General features: G+C 40.1%; 2 protein-coding genes across 5 annotated transcripts in view; one reads left to right on the top strand and one right to left on the bottom strand.

Moving 5' to 3' along the window:
* Positions 1-1,784: 1,784 nt before the first annotated feature.
* On the bottom strand, positions 1,785-12,512 carry SHOX2 (SHOX homeobox 2). Of its 3 annotated transcripts, none has more exons than XM_077290683.1 (5): positions 11,924-12,510; positions 8,697-8,905; positions 6,747-6,804; positions 6,012-6,100; positions 1,785-3,495 (listed from the first exon to the last, which is right to left on the bottom strand). In XM_077290683.1, the coding sequence occupies exons 1-5, from the start codon at positions 12,210-12,212 to the stop codon at positions 3,202-3,204; spliced, it is 939 nt and encodes a 312-aa protein (XP_077146798.1). In that variant the 5' UTR covers positions 12,213-12,510; the 3' UTR covers positions 1,785-3,201. The 3 variants fall into 3 exon arrangements, with proteins under 3 accessions (XP_077146798.1, XP_077146799.1, XP_077146800.1); XM_077290684.1 differs by having other exon boundaries at positions 1,785-3,459; positions 11,924-12,509; XM_077290685.1 differs by lacking the exon at positions 1,785-3,495 and adding an exon at positions 3,500-3,635 and having other exon boundaries at positions 11,924-12,512.
* Positions 12,513-16,602: 4,090 nt separating this feature from the next.
* RSRC1 (arginine and serine rich coiled-coil 1) overlaps positions 16,603-19,501 on the top strand; it is a 464,928-nt gene continuing 462,029 nt past the window's right edge. Inside the window, exon 1 of one of the 2 annotated variants that reach the window (XM_077290682.1) lies at positions 16,603-16,738. The gene's annotated coding sequence lies outside the window, so the exon portion shown is untranslated. Of the gene's footprint in view, positions 16,775-19,501 lie in introns of both variants that reach the window. The other variant, XM_077290681.1, reaches the window with a different exon arrangement.

Genomic DNA, 19,501 nt, shown 5'->3' with positions numbered 1-19,501 from the left:
GCAGGGGCAGACATATCATTGGGCCGCACAGGGGCCCAAGTGGTAAGGGGACCCGTTTCTACCTTCTAAGCAGGTGGAATTCTTCATTTTTAAAATCTCTTGGGCTGCAAAGGGCCCATACTTTATTCTTGCACAGGGGCTCTTTTTTGTCTGTGTCCCCCAGTGACATAGAGTAGGGTATAAAATCACATTAGTGCAGTCTGTAGTCTTGAACGGTTATCATTAGGAAGTGCTCCTTGGCCGTTTATTACATGCTCAGTGCTCTCAGTATGCTATTTCAGATACAGAGATAAACTCTATCTCCCAATTTGCACAAGAGAATTAGAATTCTGCATGTGAACAATCCTGTTTTCTTCAGCTAGGGAGAGCATCAGTACACACATAGGAAGCTTATGTGCTAATAAAATGATTGTCAATGGTTTCAGGCTGTCTCTCCCCACTCGCTGCGGATCATTCTTTATGTAAGTATTTATGTAAAATGCCTCTAGTAACATGCATGAAACTCTGCCCAGCCTGATTCATCGCAGCACCAAGCATAAATTAATCACTTTAAGCCTTCTAAACAGCTGCCATGTACTGATTTTTAGAGGATGGGGGGAGTCTTCCAGGGTAATTTTACTTTCAAAAAATAAACTGTATTAACCCTGAATTGATTAGTTATTGAGTGACTATGTAAGAGATACTAATGAAAGAAGAATGTAAGAATCAAATGAAGAATTCATGGGACCTAAAACCATTACCTTATACTTAGGCTTAGGTTCATTTATCAATCTAAATTTACAAAGTAGGATACAAATGTATCAGTCAGGATATGTGCCGTGTTACAAAAAGTGTTAACTATGCATGATCAGTCGTAGAACTTCTTCATAAATTGCGGAACTGAATGTATGAAATAAGTACATTGGTAATGACACGATTGATACATCATTTAACATCAAATAATAAATCTTTAATTTGCGGCATCTTCTTTACCTTTGTTTTATTATTAGCAGGTAGATCGCTTATATTAGTCTTAAAATGTTTCATCCGATATATTTCTTTTGCACGATGGCGCAGATATACACAGCTCTATATGGGTTGAAGCTCTGACCATGAACATAAAATATAGGTGACCATGAATATAATTATTTTTAGAATTATATTATTGTTTAATTTTAGCAGAAATTAAATTTTAATTTTCTCTAGGTATTAATATTCGGTTTTTTATCACTTCTATGTTAGTTGTTTTTTTTCTCAATGCGTCTTTTAAATACTACAAAATGATATAATTGGGAGCAGTTTGTCCTATAGAAATAAATTGAATCAACTAATTCACAATTTGTGTTTTTACAAAGACATACTGCAGAAAACGTCAGCGAGGATGTGTCCTTAGTGAGCACATTTTAATTCTGATGTACTTTATTATTTCCACCCCAATAGTGAAAAGTGTAGTGTTAATATTTTACTTGTGCATAGCTGATAACAATTCGCCATTTCTTGCTTGTTCATATTATAAAAATGTCTGACTGTATCATACATATAAATGTGGATGACTATTTCAATTTTCCAGATGCTGAATTAAATAATTTTATACTTTCATTTTATACTGCCTTATTTAATATTAATTTACATCTATGTGCTAAGGAAAGAAAAAAACTATTACCGCTCATATGAGAATACCCAACCATTCAATAACGATAAAAAAAAGAACAAACCTTAGCATTTTAATAAAGTTTTGACAAGTTTTGTATTTGAAATTACGTAGCCAAAAAGTGGTTTAACAGAGATGAAATAAACCTGAGTGATTTCTTTTTTAAAATATATTGTACCAACATCAAATGTTATGCAGCAATAACATACAAAGTGTAAAATAACTTAAAAGCACGCTGAAAATGGAATATATAAATAACTTGTTTTCATGGAGAACAAATAGTTACAAAGCCCACCCATCAGAGTTCATTTCAAGGAGAGCTTTTCTTCCCCACCCCCGACCCCCGTTCTTCGCTCATATCTCCAATTTGTGTTTGCTAGCAAACTGTAATTACAATCGCCACTTCCACATTAAATATCTATATGTATTCAAAATAAGGATCACAAATTACTGGAATAGAATACACCTCTGCCGAAAAGAAAATGCTAACAAGTAACTATCGAGTCACAATGTAACCAAAATAAATTTTGTTCATGTGTATTAACATATTTTACATGTAGCCAAAGGCTAGCATGGGATGTGCATTAAATATCCTCTTTACTACAGTACACTCCTGGCCAATGTAAAAAGTCAAATTATATCTCCCCTATGGGTCACGATTTCTAGGAAAGAAAAAGATTCAGTCTATGAACTATATTTCCCAACAGAGCTATGTCACCAAAGCACAAGCTCTAGTGTGCGAGGGGTTAAACGAGACCACTATGGGTCATATGCCGTCTTACTTAAGGACTGCAGATGGCAAGATATCTTTTTTTTTCTCTCCAGCTAAATAGAAAGATAAAGGTTAAGTGAATAGAAACTGCATCCATGAAATGAGAAAAAATACATGCAAACCAGGAAATTGTTGCAGAGTCAGTTTTACATTTTGCTACAAGAAATAAGCAAATAAATAGTCTTTATTTTTAACTCTAGTCATTCTTCCGGAAGGGTTGGAATCTCCAGAAGATGATACCCAAGGAGGCCCGCCTCACTTGTAGTATTCCTTGTATTAAAGTGAACTTTGCACAAAAGGGTCAGTGTTAAAACTTGGGAACTTCCAAACCTCCTTCTTCTTATTTTGCCCTTGGTAATAAATCAAATCTATTTTTTTTCACCACTTTTCTTCTCATTTTCAGTTCCACAAGCTCAAAATGTGTGTGCACCCCATCCCCCATTTTCACACATATCATCATAAAAAATTCTAATATATAGATTATTTAAGAAATATAATTAGTGCTTTGTCTTTGTGGTCTCAGTGTCCATACGTACATGGTCTTAGGAGCCATCTTGGTCCGAGTGGAAGGTGTATTGTCGGTAATGATACCATATGGAGGACCAATGTCTCAAATAAAAAGGTTTTCTGATATATAAACATTCAGGACTGCAGCAGCCTCTTCTTCAGATGAGTTATGACCTCTTGATCCATTAAAGGATTTAAAGGGGGATTGGCTGTGACTGAGACCATGTCATAAATAAAGAACCTAGGGTAGTGTCCGTAGGACCCCATAGTCTGAGGCCCCCAGCATTGCCAGTCACAGTCCCAAAGCAGCTGCATGTTTTTTGGCTTTCAGTCTGAGGTCTGCAATACTTGAGTTCTTGCTTGTCGTCTTGGCAGCCGCAGCAGCAGCCACTACTGACGCAGCCGTCGCCGTCTCTGCCGCCAACGTTGCCAACGGGAGACCAAAGGGTGGAGCAGGGAACATCATGTATGGGGCGTGCGCTGTCAGATGAGGGTGTAGGTGGTGATGAGCGTGTGCCACAGCACTGTCCAGCTGCAACTGTGCCTGAACCTGGAAGGACAAGGATGGCACGTTGCAATGACTATCCTACAAAATAGTATTGCAGGCAAGCAAGAGCCACAAGAAGAAAAAAAAAATAACAAAGCATTAAAAAAAACTACAATCTGCTAGAACTGAATGCAGCATATTCTGTTAACCCATAGCTGCCATGGGGATGGTAAGATTGTCTAAAACATAAAAAAAAATAAATTCAATTATTAGAGATAATAACATATCACTTTTTCTCTATTGTTGCAAATCCAGTACTAAAATGCTAACACCAGGCCTAAAGCACTGGATGAAGCTAAAAATGTGTGTAATATTCTACCTACGACTGAAAATTACTGAAGAACATCGTATAATATAGTTCTGGAATTATGCGCCATTTATATCAATGGAAAGCTAAGGCTCCGTTCCCACCATGAGTATTTGGTGCGTTTTTGATGTGGCAGATTTTCTGCGCCAATTAGAGAAATTAAGTTACTTGCATTTGTTGATTGCGTTTTTGAGTGTTTTTATCTCTGTATTTCTGCTAAGTTTTTTTTTTCTCCCTTTGATATGCCATGTTTTAAATTAAACTGCTTTGTTTTCATTACTTGCTGGTATTTGGCTTTGATAAAACATTATTAATAATGTCATGTGTGGATTACATGAGCTTTCAGGGCCCTTCTGCTGTGGAAACGCATTATATATGAATTTGTTTATCTGTGGATTTTCTTTATCTTATTTGAGTCTATGGAGAATATTTGTAAATAAAATGAATATTTAGAAATTAAGTTATGATTTAAAGAAAATGCTCCGCAGGTCAGTTTACACAGCCTTTACAAAAGGATAGCGGGCATGAGATTTAGGGAAATCCCACACACTTTGCGCTTTCTGCACGATGAAAATACGCAGCTTAAAAACGCACCAAATCCTCATTGTGGGAACTTAGCCTGAGAGTTTCACTAAAGGACATGGTTAATAGATACAATGTAACTATGTATCTATCTACTGTATATGCTAATTAATTTCAATAAAAATAGTCCCACTGATTTGTCAACGTAGACCTCTCACAGGGGTTTCTGTCCAATTCAAGGTGCGATAAATATTGCAAGTGACAATATTAGGCTACGTTCCCACAATGAGTTTTTTTATGTTGCGTGTTTTCCAAAAAATGCAAGCAACCTATTTAACTTAATGGCTGCAGAAATAGTGCAGTAAATCTGCAACTTCAAAAGCTCATGGTGAGAACGTAGCCTAGTATTCAAAGCAAATGTGTTGTAGAAGAGGCACTACTGGTCCACTGTTTATAAATGATAACACTGCTCAATCATTCATAGAATCTGTTTAGTTGGCTTATTGGAAAAAACACCAAAATTGAGCTTGGATTAAGTTGGTATACATGCAGCACATAAACGCATGTTCACATTGGCCATAAAAAATACAAAACTTACAAGAAACAACATGAGCAAGAACCCTGCTGTAACTAAATCAGTAAAAAGCAAAAGTGCATTTAAATAACACAGGGTTCTTAGTAATACTGTTTTTGATCAAAAATAGCATAAAAATTAGAAACTAAGCTAAATATATTAAATGAATCTGTGTACAATTTTCCTAAAAGCAAATCCTATATGTATTCCGCATTGGCCACATGTGACAATAGTATCTCAGAAAACACAATGCCAATAAAATGTTTTAGAATTGACATTTGTCAGTGACATGTTCACAAAATCAGCAACAAGTGCTACAAAACGTAAAAGCAATTCGTACACACGGCTAAAAATCAAATTAAAGCACAAAAGCACCGTCCCATTCATCAGAATGGTGACTGCAGAAATCTATACAAGAAACCGCCTCACTCAAATAAATGGAAATGATTTTTAGTTGCAGAAATGTCTACTGGATATGAATATCCCCTTAGGGGGGAGATAGCAATATGATGAAAACATAGAAAATGCTACATTTAAACAGCTGATTTGTTCCTTCTCTACTACTAACTAAATAGAACTGGGGCATAAGAAGCAATTGAAGAAACCGCTCTATATACTGCAGAGTACTCAGCAGGGTGCTGCTTTATTTAGACTCATAGATTGTGTCTATAAGGAGCTGGAGGGGAAAACACAAGGATAAAGCAGATTGATTTCTTCTCTAACTCTTGGGCTATGGACTGTTAAATACTTCATACACATACATAAGCATTGATTGTGCTGGAACTGACCACTGGCAGCAGCAATGATTGCATCTTAGGGATGCCAGCAGTAGACAGGTCTAGGGTGAGCCAGACAGAGCAGGACAGGACTCCCTGCTGGTAACACTCCTGTCCTGACATTGGAGGCAGACCCCTGGTTTGCAGTGATGTCATTGTATAATTGAGCTGCATGTAGTCGCTTTATTAAATATTAACAAACATGCTTTCAGTGGAACCATTATATAAACAGTGCATGGATCTGCCAATCTTCTTCTCTGGCTATTTCTGGACAGCACACAGCTTTATCCCCCTCCCTGCCTGGATATGATGATGAGGAGGGATAAAGATCTGACCTAGGACAAGTATCACACAGAGTAGGAGATGATGTACTTGCCTGCTGGAATGGCATCCTCAGGGCTCCCACATTGACATAAGGTGCTACACGACAAGCTTCAAATTGGCTCCCTGCTCCTATAAGGACCCCTGCAAATACCAGAAAGCAAGGTCAGATGTGCAGGACCCCACCTGTATCTGCACAGGACCCTCTCCACCACAGCAGTGCCCCCCTATCTGCACAGAGAACACTGAGCTCTGCTGTGCAGGGTCACTGGGACAAGAAGGGTTAATGGTGTCAAATGGGACACAATGCAATAGTGTAATAAAGTGAATACAATTGCATTCCATATCCATCATATACACATTGCACACTATATATATATCATTAGATGTATCAGATACACATTGCACACTATATATATATATATATATATATATATATAATTAGATGTATCAGATACACATTGCACACTATATATATATATATATATATATATATATTTCATTAGATGTATCAGATACACATTGAACACTATATATATATATATATATATATATATATATATATATATATATATATATATATATATATATATCAATATATCATTAGATGTATCAGATACACATTGCACACTATATATATAGAGAGAGATATATATCTAATGTTAGATGTCAAATTAATAATCTGCAGGCTACACACTGCTGGTTAGATTTATCTATTACATAATTGTATCTTCATAACTCCAGACCCGGATACAATTGTCAGGGTCTTACTGTCATTTTCTTATTGTACCTTTATGCAGTTGGTTTTCTTGTTTTCTGCACTTTGCTCTCCGGTTTTGAAACCAGACCTGATAACAAAAAGAAAACAATTTGAATGTGGCTGTAAAATAAAACTGCTCCAATCTACAAAGCTGCACCCTGGAGTCAGCTATAGCGACAGTGCAATGAGTGATATGTATGTGTGATGTGTGCTACTGAGGGGGAGAGGAACCTGGCTCCGCAGTGTTATTAGTCACAGGGCCCTAAAAGAAGGAAGTGCAGGCAAATCCTCTGCGCATTACACGATGACACGAGCCGCACAATGGTCTCATTGTTATGATAATTTCACTGCTTCCCGTAAGAAATCTGCGCACATGGAATATATCCACCCGCATAGACAGCACAGGCACAAAGCTGCACTGAGGGCATGATACTATGGATAGATAGATAGATAGATAGATAGATAGATAGATAGATAGATAGATAGGACAATATTCCCGTAGGTAATTATTTGGAGCACAGGTAAGTGTAGTGACAGCACAGTATCACAATCAGTACAGGATCTTTCGAAGTTTGCTCAAATAATAAAATGTCGCATACATGAATGTTTCATTCTGAAGTCTGTCCGTGTTGTAGGCACAATAACAGGATCTTTATCTTTTTCCTAAGTCTCGCTGTATCCTGTGCACACATTACAGCAGAAAACATTGCACTAGCATAGTTCTCAATGATCCGTAATATTACTGCTATCACTTCCTATTATTACACACATTATATTTGCCGCAAAAATAAGAAACTGTAAAATGAGAACATGTGATGCCATTACATGTGATCCAGTTATATGTGATCCAGTTATATGTGACCCATTATATGTGATCCGGTTATATGTGACATGTTATATGAAATCCGTTATATCTGACCCGTTGTATGTGATCCGTTATATCTGACCCGTTATATGTGATCCGTTATATCTGACCCGTTATATGTGACCCGTTATATATGATCCATTATATGTGATCCGGTTATATGTGATCTGTTATAGGTGATCCGGTTGTATGTGATCCATTATATGTGATCCGTTATATGTGATCTGGTTGTATGTGATCCGTTATATTCACCATAAAGCTACTTTGAGGATAAGCAGAATGGATGGAGCTTATGATGAGGGATCGGATGTGGAGACAGTTCTGTGTTATTAATCAGTTTATACCGCAGCATTGTTTTTTAATATGTTGGGTTCTGTCTATAGATTAAAATATTTAATAAAAGTATTACAATACCAAGGACTCTGTACGTCTAGTTAAGAAAATCTGGAGAATGACTAGAAGTGTGGATACATGAAGCGGTTTTACTTTTACATTAGTGTGAAATGCTGCAGCCATTAGCTATGGATCTATGGCAAATAGGAATTTAAAGGAAAATATAATAAAATAAGTGATATTGGAATGATAAAGCGATGTTGCTCTCACTGGCACACGGCTCTGGGCGCAGGCTGGATGGGCAGCATACGATGGGCATTGTGCTGGGAGGGAGGAGGGAGATCAAGCTCTTTTTGGTGACAGGACAAGTTGTATGTGAGCAGTGTGGGCAGTGTGAGCAGTGACCTACCTGCACCCTGGCCTCAGTTGTATGTGTGCAGTGTGTGCAGTGTGTGCAGTGTGTGCAGTGTGAGCAGTGACCTACCTGCACCCTGGCCTCAGTTGTATGTGTGCAGTGTGTGCAGTGTGAGCAGTGACCTACCTGCACCCTGGCCTCAGTTGTATGTGTGCAGTGTGAGCAGTGTGTGCAGTATGTGCAGTGTGAGCAGTGACCTACCTGCACCCTGGCCTCAGTTGTATGTGTGCAGTGTGAGCAGTGTGTGCAGTATGTGCAGTGTGAGCAGTGACCTACCTGCACCCTGGCCTCAGTTGTATGTGAGCAGTGTGTGCAGTGTGAGCAGTGTGTGCAGTGTGTGCAGTGTGAGCCTCCGTTGGTGACCTACCTGCACCCTGGCCTCAGACAGCCCCAGCCTCTGGCTCAGCTCTTCCCTCATGAAGGCATCGGGGTAATGGGTCTCATCAAAAAGCCGCTCCAGCTCGTTCAGCTGCTCCAGGGTGAAGTTGGTGCGGCTTCTTCTCTGCTTGATCTTCGTCTGTCCCTCTTCTTCCAGAACCTTCATGTCTTCCTTCCGTTCCTTCATATCTGGGGACACTACATAAGGTGGGGACACTGGTGATGAGACCCTGACCTCATACACAGAAGCACAGAGGACCCCTCCCCATACACTACAGCACACACCTGCACTACTCTATAAGGAGAAGAGCTACAGATTCCTGGTGACCGCTGCCCCCGATCAGGAGCTGTCACTGTCAGGGGTCCCAGGGACACAAAGTTACAGTGTGGTGATGGTGGGGAAAGGAGAAGCACAGTGCTATTCCTCCCATAGATCAGGGACAAGTACTTAATAAACAGCTCATTGTGGTGGCGATCTGCAGCTTCTCCATACACTGCAGCTGTCTGCTCCCTGTATATCCAGCGAGGAGGAAAATAGCTGCGATCATGCTCGGCTGTGATGTGAAGAAATCATCAAAATCATTCTCATTAATCTTCAATGTTACTACATTGGCACCATAATTTCCCCCGGGATCAACAGAGTGTATTGTATCATAAATATAAATATATATATATATACATATATAAACTCTAACAAGTAGCTGGTACTGGGCATCCCCTGACCTGAGTCATGTGCAGGCGGTGTGTGCAGGCAGTATGTGCAGGCAGTGTGTGCGGACACGTGTGTGCAGGCAGTGTGTGCAGGCAGGGTGCAGGCAGTGTGTGCATGCAGGGTGCAAGCAGTGTGTGCGGACACGTGTGTGCAGGCAGTGTGTGCACGCAGGGTGCAGGCAGTGTGTGCGGACACGTGTGTGCAGGCAGGGTGCAGGCAGTGTGTGCGAACACGTGTGTGCAGGCAGTGTGTGCAGGCAGGGTGCAGGCAGTGTGTGCGGACACGTGTGTGCAGGCAGTGTGTGCAGGCAGTGTGTGCATGCAGGGTGCAAGCAGTGTGTGCGGACACGTGTGTGCAGGCAGTGTGTGCAGGCAGGGTGCAGGCAGTGTGTGCATGCAGGGTGCAAGCAGTGTGTGCGGACACGTGTGTGCAGGCAGTGTGTGCAGGCAGGGTGCAGGCAGTGTGTGCGGACACGTGTGTGCAGGCAGGGTGCAGGCAGTGTGCAGGGTGCAGGCAGTTTGTGCGGACACGTGTGTGCAGGCAGTGTGTGCAGGCAGTGTGTGCGGACACGTGTGTGCAGCTGTGTACACCGCCGGCCGCTCAGCATTTGTTTAGGAAATGATTTCCGGGAGTTGCCCCATGTGGCAACCTATTATCCTCCAGCGCTGGCATCCTGTGCCAGCCATGCTAGGCAAATCCCTGCATTGTCCAGAGATTTGATTATACAAATTTATCACATCATCATATATATTCTCCTCTATGCACAGTCTGGACAACCCATCAAATTTAGGTTGATTCGTTTATTTACTTATTTTGTTCTATCATCAGCACTAACACTAATCATAAAACTATTATTGTCATTAATTATATACAAAAGTAACATCCAGAATATACACTATACATATTATCTATCTACCTATCTCTCTCTATCTTTTATATTTTGATCTATTTATCATTATGTAATTATGTATTTATGTATCTATCATCTATCTCACATTGCTATATAACTATATATAACAAAGTTGTCACAGTTGCATAAATCCTTATCACTCTATGTCTATCTATATTATTATCTATCTTACAGGGTGTGTATCTATTTTTTGTATAACAGAACTTCACAAAATATATGTGAATGGAAATAGAATAAGATAATAAATCAATTAATTTCATGTTCTACATCTACTCTAAGCAATTTTTGTATCATATATATATATATATAGATATATATATATATATATATATATATATATATATATATATATATATATATATATATATACTTATGCATATCTACATTACCAAATCCAAATTACCAAACAACCAGCATATTACTATAATAATTGTCACCAGTTAAGAACGATAGTTTGTTAGTATACAGTTATTTAAATTCTGCTGATTATTGTTAATATTTTGTATCATGTACCTTTAATTATTTCAAATGTAGTCTATCTAAACGTGTGCGATGCAATCACTGTACAATATTAATTATTATTAGTGATAATAATCTTGATAATACTGCTGCTATTAAGAATTGTAATGTTCTTATACACGGTCCATCAAATAAATTATTCTAAATGTAGGGAGAGCAGATGCTAGGCTTATGGTGCAGTTAGAAGGAATTTTTGTCGCCATCACCCAGCTTATCAGCGATTCCGAGCATCATTCTATTATTTCCTAATATCATCTTTATTCCATATGTTAATGATGCCGCGCTGTGTGATAGGCAGCGAGCGGTGACACTTGTCATTAGTGAGTGCAGTCCGTGGACTCTGCACATATGGTGCGGTAAATAATTCATGGCCGATCCCTCACGCCTCTATATACAGCTGGAGACTGTGCTGGGACTTTTCTTAGGGCCAACAAGGAACTTTTAAAACTATTATTATAGTTTCCAGTAAATGTCTATTCTTCTATTTATCTACAAATAGTAGACTCGGCGTCCAGATTCTATCTATCTATCTATCTATCTATCTATCTATCTATCTATCTATCTATCTCTATTATTTATCTATTATTTATCTATCTATATCTCCCTATCTATCTATTTATCTATCTGTTATCTATCTCTCTATTTATCTATCTATCTGTAATATGCTTCTTATCTATCTCTCTGTTATCTCTCTCATCTATGTATTATTTATCTATTATCTCTCTATCCATCTATCTCACATTGCTATATAACTATATATCTCTACCATCTATTATATCTATCCTGTCTATCTCTCTATAATCTATCTATCTATCTATCTATCTATCTATCTATCTATCTATCTATCTATCACATATCTATCTATCTCTCTATCCTCTCTCCATCTCTCCCTGTCATCTATCTATAAACAGTTCTACTATTACCTATCTATCTATCTATCTATCTATCTATCTATCTATCTATCTATCTATCTATCTATCTATCTATCTCTCCTCTCTCTGTCATCTATCTATAGACAGTACTCCAATGACTGATCTTTGTAGATGAGGGGATGGAGTTGCAGGAGGTGAGTTACCCTCTGTCATCTTGGGGCTCCCGCCGTCCCGGATCCTCTCCGCGGTGAGTTCCAGCTCCAGCACCGGTGATCTGGCGCCACCTCCACCTCCGCCGCCTCCTCCGCCACCTCCACCCCCTGCTATCCCACGGGTCACCGGTATCCCGTCCTCCCGGAGCCCCTCAGCACAGGCCTGCTCCTTGCCCCGGGCCGGGCCGCTCTCCAGAACCTCCCGGTAAGTGATCATCTCCTTCTTCTCCTTTATCTTCTGATCAAACGACTTGGACACAAAGGCGGTGAGTTCTTCCATAGCAGGGATGCTCGGAGCGGGCAGTGTCCCTGGCAGGCTCCTCAGCGCTGGGGGTGGTAATGGTAAGATATTGGGAGAGCCCCCCAGCCGGTGCTCAGCACTCCGCACACATCACACAGGGACGAGCTCTTGAAGTCGGACTATTTATACTTTGCAGCGCCTGCCCCTTGTCCTCCCCTTGTAATAAGTCGGAGTGATCCCCCCGACTCCCCTGCAGCGCCCGGCGCGGGATCAGTGGGCTCCCTGCTCACCACCAGCACTGTGCCCGGGCTGCTATTGGCCACTAGCCACACAACGAGCCCTCTCTAATTTACCAACAGCCCAGCTCTGTGTCCTGAGTGGGGAACCCACAGGGAGATGGGTGGGCTGGACTGTGGGAGGGGACACAGGCAGACTGGCATATCCCTACCAACCTGGGACTTCTGTCACCCCCATTGGGGTCCTCTTCACCCCTGGCATACATTGCAGGATTCCTGATTATTTACTTTACACATTCGACATCGTCATTTACAATGGGCTCCTCCAGCAGTAAGCAGGTTAAATATAGAACATTGGGGGAGGCAAAGGGCCAATGACCCCGGTGGCCAGGAACAGGTCATCTATGTCCCCAGAAGACCTCAGACTTCCCACAAAAAAAATCCTCTATGGTAAGATAGGAGACTGAATATAATGCATTTAATGCATCATATGTGAATAGTTACAAAAGGAAATGTCATTTCACCTGTTGCAGATCTGATTGATAAATCAATAATAGTAATAATAATTATTATTAATTTGATTTCTTTTGCAGCTGACTAATTAGACAATTAAAAATCTATAAAATGTGGCCTGATGAAACGAATCCCTGGTGCAGGAAGATAGGAGAGACTGAGCTGCTGTAATGACTGCTGCTATTAGTGTAGTATTCCATGGCATTATTAATCCACCATTATTAGTAGGAGCTGCTCCCAGGGTGTGCAGGCTTCACCGCCAATAAGAAGCACAACGAATATATGAGCCCTATACAGCGGTATAAGGAGCCATCCGCTCATTACACATCCATTATTAATTGTCTATAACTCCAGCTGCGCGGATTGATTCCTCCCCTCCTGACCCTGCGAAATGGAACAAACCACAGAAGAATATTTATGGCTAGTGACACTAGGACTAGGGATCACAACCTGTGTCACATAGGGGGAACCTGAAAGGGGGTCTTATCTAGAAGTCATTCCTATAGTGATGAACAGGAATAAATGGAGCTAGAGTTCAGTGTATACGTGTGTGTGTGTGTGTGTGTGTGTGTGTGTGTGTGTGTGTGTGTGTGTGTGTGTGTGTGTGTGTGTGTGTGTGTGTGTGTGTGTGTGTGTGTGTGTGTATAAAATCCATATAGGTGTAGTGCAAATCTATAGCATACTAATACTTATATATAGCATATATAAACATATATACATATAGAAAGCCATGATAGATGATAGATGGATATTAGATAGATGATAGATAGATAGATAGATAGATAGATAGATAGATAGATAGATAGATAGATAGATAGATAGATAGATAGAATTAGTTGGGTTATTTTGTTATAACTCGAACAGACTATAAAACCCGATTTTGTCCGATCAGAGCCGACAGGAGCCGAGCATGTGGCTTTGCTGGGAGTGGGGGCTGGAGATAGAGACATCACTCACCTCCTTACTCATCAGCTGATGTGGCGGGACACAAGTCTGTCCGCAGAGACCACAAAGAGAAGTCACCAACTTATTATCAGCAGTCACACATGAAAAACATGTCACTGGGAGCAGCAAGCTCTGCTCCTTGCTGGAATTTCAATGCAAATTTAATGTAATTTTATATAAAGATTAATCCTATTAATACAATTATCACCAATCCAAATATCATGCTAAAATGATTATGCTAAAACAAACACACATATCAAACATATGTATAGACTATATATATATATATATATATATATATATATATATATATATATATATATATATATACATACACACAAACACATATATAAACGCAAATATTACACACACACATATATATATTACACACATATACACACATAATTACACAAACATATACACATTTATATACACACATCTATATATGCATACACCAATATATATTGCACACACATATATACACGCACATATACACACACTCACACACATATATATATACTGTACATATGCAAATTGCCTCTTCAGAGAAAAAGAGAAAAGGACTTGAACTCTATATATACACACACATACAGTATATATAATTGCACAGACATATATATATTTATATGAACATAGACACCTATATATACATACACACATATATACACGCACATCTATATAAATATACACACATATAGATATACAGTATATATATATGCACAGACATACATATATATATAAACACACATACCCTGCTAGTACTGTAAGTAGAATAATTAATAATTGAAATGTGATAATGAAAGATAATCCATGATGAATGATAATGGATAATGACCATATCACACAATAATGAATGATATAAATATATAATGGCCGATAATACAGACCAGTGTGTCACTTCTAATGATCTTTATTAGACTCGCTACTCTCGTGTTAGAGGGATTAGCCTACAAGACCTCGGTCTATTGATTTTCTGTATTGATTATGTTTTGGTGATGATCTTTGGTTTCACATCTAAATTGTAACCGAAATGCTTTTTTGCTGCTGTCATACAATGTGATTCCTACAATGATGGCAATGTGTTCACTTTTACTATATTTACTTTAATATAATCTGTTTCCTGTAGATGACACCAACATAGATGATGAAATAGCCAATAATTATGAGATGATGCAGAGTAATATACATAACAGCAGGCAGGTATTAGACATCGAGGAAACATTTCATGAATAGAAGTATCGTTTATTAATGGTCTTCCAAGAATCAGGAAGTATCACAATAGATCACATGTTATTATTACTATTTTGTACACATGGAGAAATGCACAGAAGAACATTGTAAGGATGGAGACTATGAGAAAAGCCTATTCCCTAGAGACAGAACAGACATTTATACTATTCGCAGGAAGGAATAAAAGCAAGGACTATTTTTTACAGACCCCAAGTTACAACCTTTGAGATATATATGTATACACACCAACACATATATAGGTCTATGTTCCGTAATTGTATGAAGGTGAATAGCATCGGAATAGTATAACTTATCATGTATATAGATGCATGCAGGTCAGATTTAAATCAGATCATGAACACACACACACATATATACAAACATATATAGATACGTACACACACACATATATATATATATAAACACACACATATATATACATACACACATATATATATACACACACACATATATACAAACATATATAGATACGTACACACACATATATATAAACACACACACACATATATATACTTATATATACACACACACACACACACACACATATATATATACACACACACACGCACATATATATATATATATACACACACACACACACACACACATAAACATAGATACGTACACACATATATAAACACACACATAAATATATACACACATATACATATATACACACACACACATTTACAAACATATATAGATACGTACACACATATATATATAAACACACACACATATATACAAACACACACACACATATACACACACATATAAACACACACATATATATATATATACACACACATACATATAAACACACACATATATATACTTATATATATATACACACACACACACACACACACACACGCACACATATATACAATCATATTTAGATACGTACACACATATATAAACACACACGCACACATATATACATACACATATACACACACACATAATATACACACACACATATATACATACACATATATATATACACACATATACAAACATATATATATATATATATATATATATATATATATACATATATATATATATATATTTTGACGTTATATGTAAATGTATGTGCTTTTGTGGCACGTGTATGTTTATGCATATATACACACACACACACACACACACACACACACACACACACACACACACACACACACACACACACACACACACACACACACACACACACGTACTTTTCACAGTACAGTGGGCATCTATAGTGCGTAGGCTGCCCAACATCCCAGTAGTCTCGGGGTAGGTGACACAGGTGATGGAGCACACGTATAATGTGTATATGTAGCCATATGCCGACCACAGTGTGAGCACCGACCCCCTGTACAGCAGGTGAGACAGTGGCGGACGCTGTGATACGCCGCACCGTGGAGCAGCCGGTAACGTGACTCCAGCACCGAGCTGCTGCTGCTGGGATCTACTAAGCGTCCTGTCTCTTTCTCGCACAGCGAGCGCTGCTTTATCGATTGCTCTGCCTTCGCTTACACGCTCCTGCCTGATTCCGCTCGATTGCTCACGTCTGGATCTATGTGTACAGCGTGGGACAGGGAATAACAAGAGAACCGATAGCTGCTGTTTCCGGTGAGTCCCGGGCTCCCTGGTTACGGTATATTGCCGGTAGGTGATGTGTAGGGAGGGCTGCTGCAGTTAGCGGGAGGCTGAAGATGCAGTTTGGGCTCTTCTGGTTGTAGCTGGGCCTGTGCTCGGTACTTACAGGGTCAGGGTGCCTGTATGCACTGGTAATGCCCCAGGCTTGCTAGCAGTGTTGCCATGTACATACATTGCACTTATAGATGTGCATTCTGGGCAGCGGTGTGTGTGGTATTATGGGGGCTGGTGTGCTGGCTGAGTGGTCCTCAGTCTGGGGCGGGTGGCATAATGTAAGGGTGTCACCTAGTGAGGCTTACACCGCCTTTTCTTTTGTACCTCAGTAGATATGATGCTCACACCGTCCCCTGTATATATTCGTGTCATGTGATTCCATCATTCTGCAAATGTACATGTTCCCACTTGTGTCACTGCAGCGTCATCTAAAGAAAATAAAGTGTATGCACCCGTGCGTGTCTCGATGCACCCGTGCGTGTCTCGATGCACCCGTGCGTGTCTCGATGCACCCGTGCGTGTCTCGATGTACGTGTGCGTGGCTCATCGCACCCATGCGTGGCTCATCGCACCCGTGCGTGGCTCATCGCACCCGTGTGTGGCTCGGCGTGCATGCGTGGGTTAAGGTTAAGTGAAGAAAAGAAGCTTGTGGCACAGACCTTGCACTGTCGGTGGGTGTAACATGTCCAGACACTGGTTTAAGAAAATAAATTTTATTGAAACAAAATGTTTCGGAGTTGATCTAACGCCTTCATCAGGTTGTTTTAAACACGATATCGGCTCTGATACATTTAGAAATAAGTATTTATATCAAATTTATTGATAAAGGGCTGAGGCATTATCCTGTATAAATGTACATGATGAAGGCGTTGGATCAACTTCAAAAGGCATTGCTTCAATAAAACTTTCAATCCTTTCTCTGGACATCTCATATCCACTGGCAGTGGCCGGTCTATGCCGAAATTTTTTTGTTCTCTTCACTTCAAGGTTAACTACAGCATCATTATCACTGAAATCTATGTCTCAGCTGCCCTGACAATGTCACACTGTTGATTTTTGGACTCTCATTTTAGAGATTAGTGGGGATCCTTGAAGTGAGACCCCTCTAGCAATCATATTATCACTTATCCTGTAGGAAGGTTATGAATGTTTTGTATTGGAAAACACTTCAGGAAAAATGTATTTCCTTCATGCACCTGCTAGTGTCCCACATATTGAGGCAAATAAGGTGTCATTGTTGACTTGTGGTGGTTGAAGTCCAAGTTCAGACTATTTGATCAAGAGAACAAACTTCACTACAAATTTCTGAATTTATTTAGTCATGAAGAATTTTTTTAGTACAACAAGTACTTCACATGGATAAGACAGAATCTTTCAGTGCTTCTGGCGATAATAAAAGTACGTTTGATACTCTGATTCTCTTGAGTCTATACCAAAATGCCGCAGAACCGGTCTAAGGGCTCTTTCACACATCCCGATATGTCCGGTACCGGAAAAACAGTACTAGAGATATCAGTGTCCGCGTGTGTAATATGTGTGCCACATCAGTACTACACATACTAGCCGGGTGCTGAACACTGCTCATCATTCTCCCCTGTTCTGCTGGCGATCAGCACGAGCAGGGGAGAATGTTGATAGTTGTTTTGAACTGATAAAAGCTAAAGCAGGCAACGGCTGATGGGACTACTACTCCCATAAGTCTACATCTGCTGCTGCTAATAACAGTGAGAGCAGGTGGTGGCTGATAGGAGTATTCATCAGCCACCACCTGCGCTATAAATAGACTAAAAATTATTTGTTTTTATTATAGTGCAGACGGCGGCTGATGAATACTCCCATCAGCAGCCACCTGCTCTCACTGTTATTAGCGGCAGCAGATGTAGACTTATTAGTTGAATATAGCTCTCAACATTCTCCCCTGCTATCGCTGATCTAAGTGCAAGCAGGGGAGAATGATGAGAGCATTTTTCAGCACCCGGCATCGGGGAACATTGCTAACAGTACTGCTGCTTCCCAGGCTTCCCCACTGATGACACGTAGTTGTCATCCGGGTGTCATCAGTGTGTACATATGAGCGACGTGCTGCGGACATGTCAGCGTATTTTGCCCACAAACGCACGGTCCATGGAAACACACTGACATGTGCACAGACCCATTCACTTGAATAGGTCTACGTGTGTAAGTGTCTCCGGTACGTGTTAAAACTGTCACCACACGTACCAGAGACACTGACTTCTGAAAGATACCTTAGAAGTAATGTGAGTGGAACAGGTGCTGGGCAGTCGAAATGTCAAACATCTTTTTATTTTCACCAGAAGCACTGAAATATTCCATCTTATCCATGTGATGTACCTGTTGTACGAATAAATTCTTCATGACTGCATGAATTCAGAAATTTGCAGTTGCGTTTAGTCTCATGAACACTGGGATCCCAATGTGCATGATCCGGGCCCGGCGCCTCCCATCTTCATGCGATGACGTCCTCTTCCTTGCTTCCTGTCGCAGCTCCTGCGCAGGCGTATTTTATCTGCCCTGTTGAGGGCAGAGCAAAGTTCTGCAGTGCACAGGTGCTGGGCTTCTCGGACCTTTCCCGGTGCCTGCGCACTGCAATACTTTGCGCTGCCCTCAACAGGGCAGATAAAGTACGCCTGCGCTGGAGCCGCAACAGGAAGCAAGGAAGAGGAAGTCATCGCATGAAGATGGGAGACATCGGACCCAGACCGTGATGCCCATCGGACCGGA

Source organism: Ranitomeya variabilis, chromosome 2 (genome assembly GCF_051348905.1).
Source record: "Ranitomeya variabilis isolate aRanVar5 chromosome 2, aRanVar5.hap1, whole genome shotgun sequence".
In the NCBI taxonomy this organism is placed as follows: domain Eukaryota; kingdom Metazoa; phylum Chordata; class Amphibia; order Anura; family Dendrobatidae; genus Ranitomeya; species Ranitomeya variabilis.
This window is presented reverse-complemented; position numbering and strand designations above follow the sequence as displayed.

Coding starts and splice junctions, on each gene's coding strand:
- SHOX2 (XM_077290683.1), bottom strand. CDS start 12,212: ATGGAAGAACTCACCGCCTTTGTGTCCAAGTCGTTTGATCAGAAGATA. Junction 8,906..11,923: donor GAGCCCCAAGATGACAGAGG/GTAACTCACCTC, acceptor CACCTTATGTAG/TGTCCCCAGATATGAAGGAA. Junction 6,101..6,746: donor AGAAAACCAACTGCATAAAG/GTACAATAAGAA, acceptor TGGTATTTGCAG/GGGTCCTTATAGGAGCAGGG.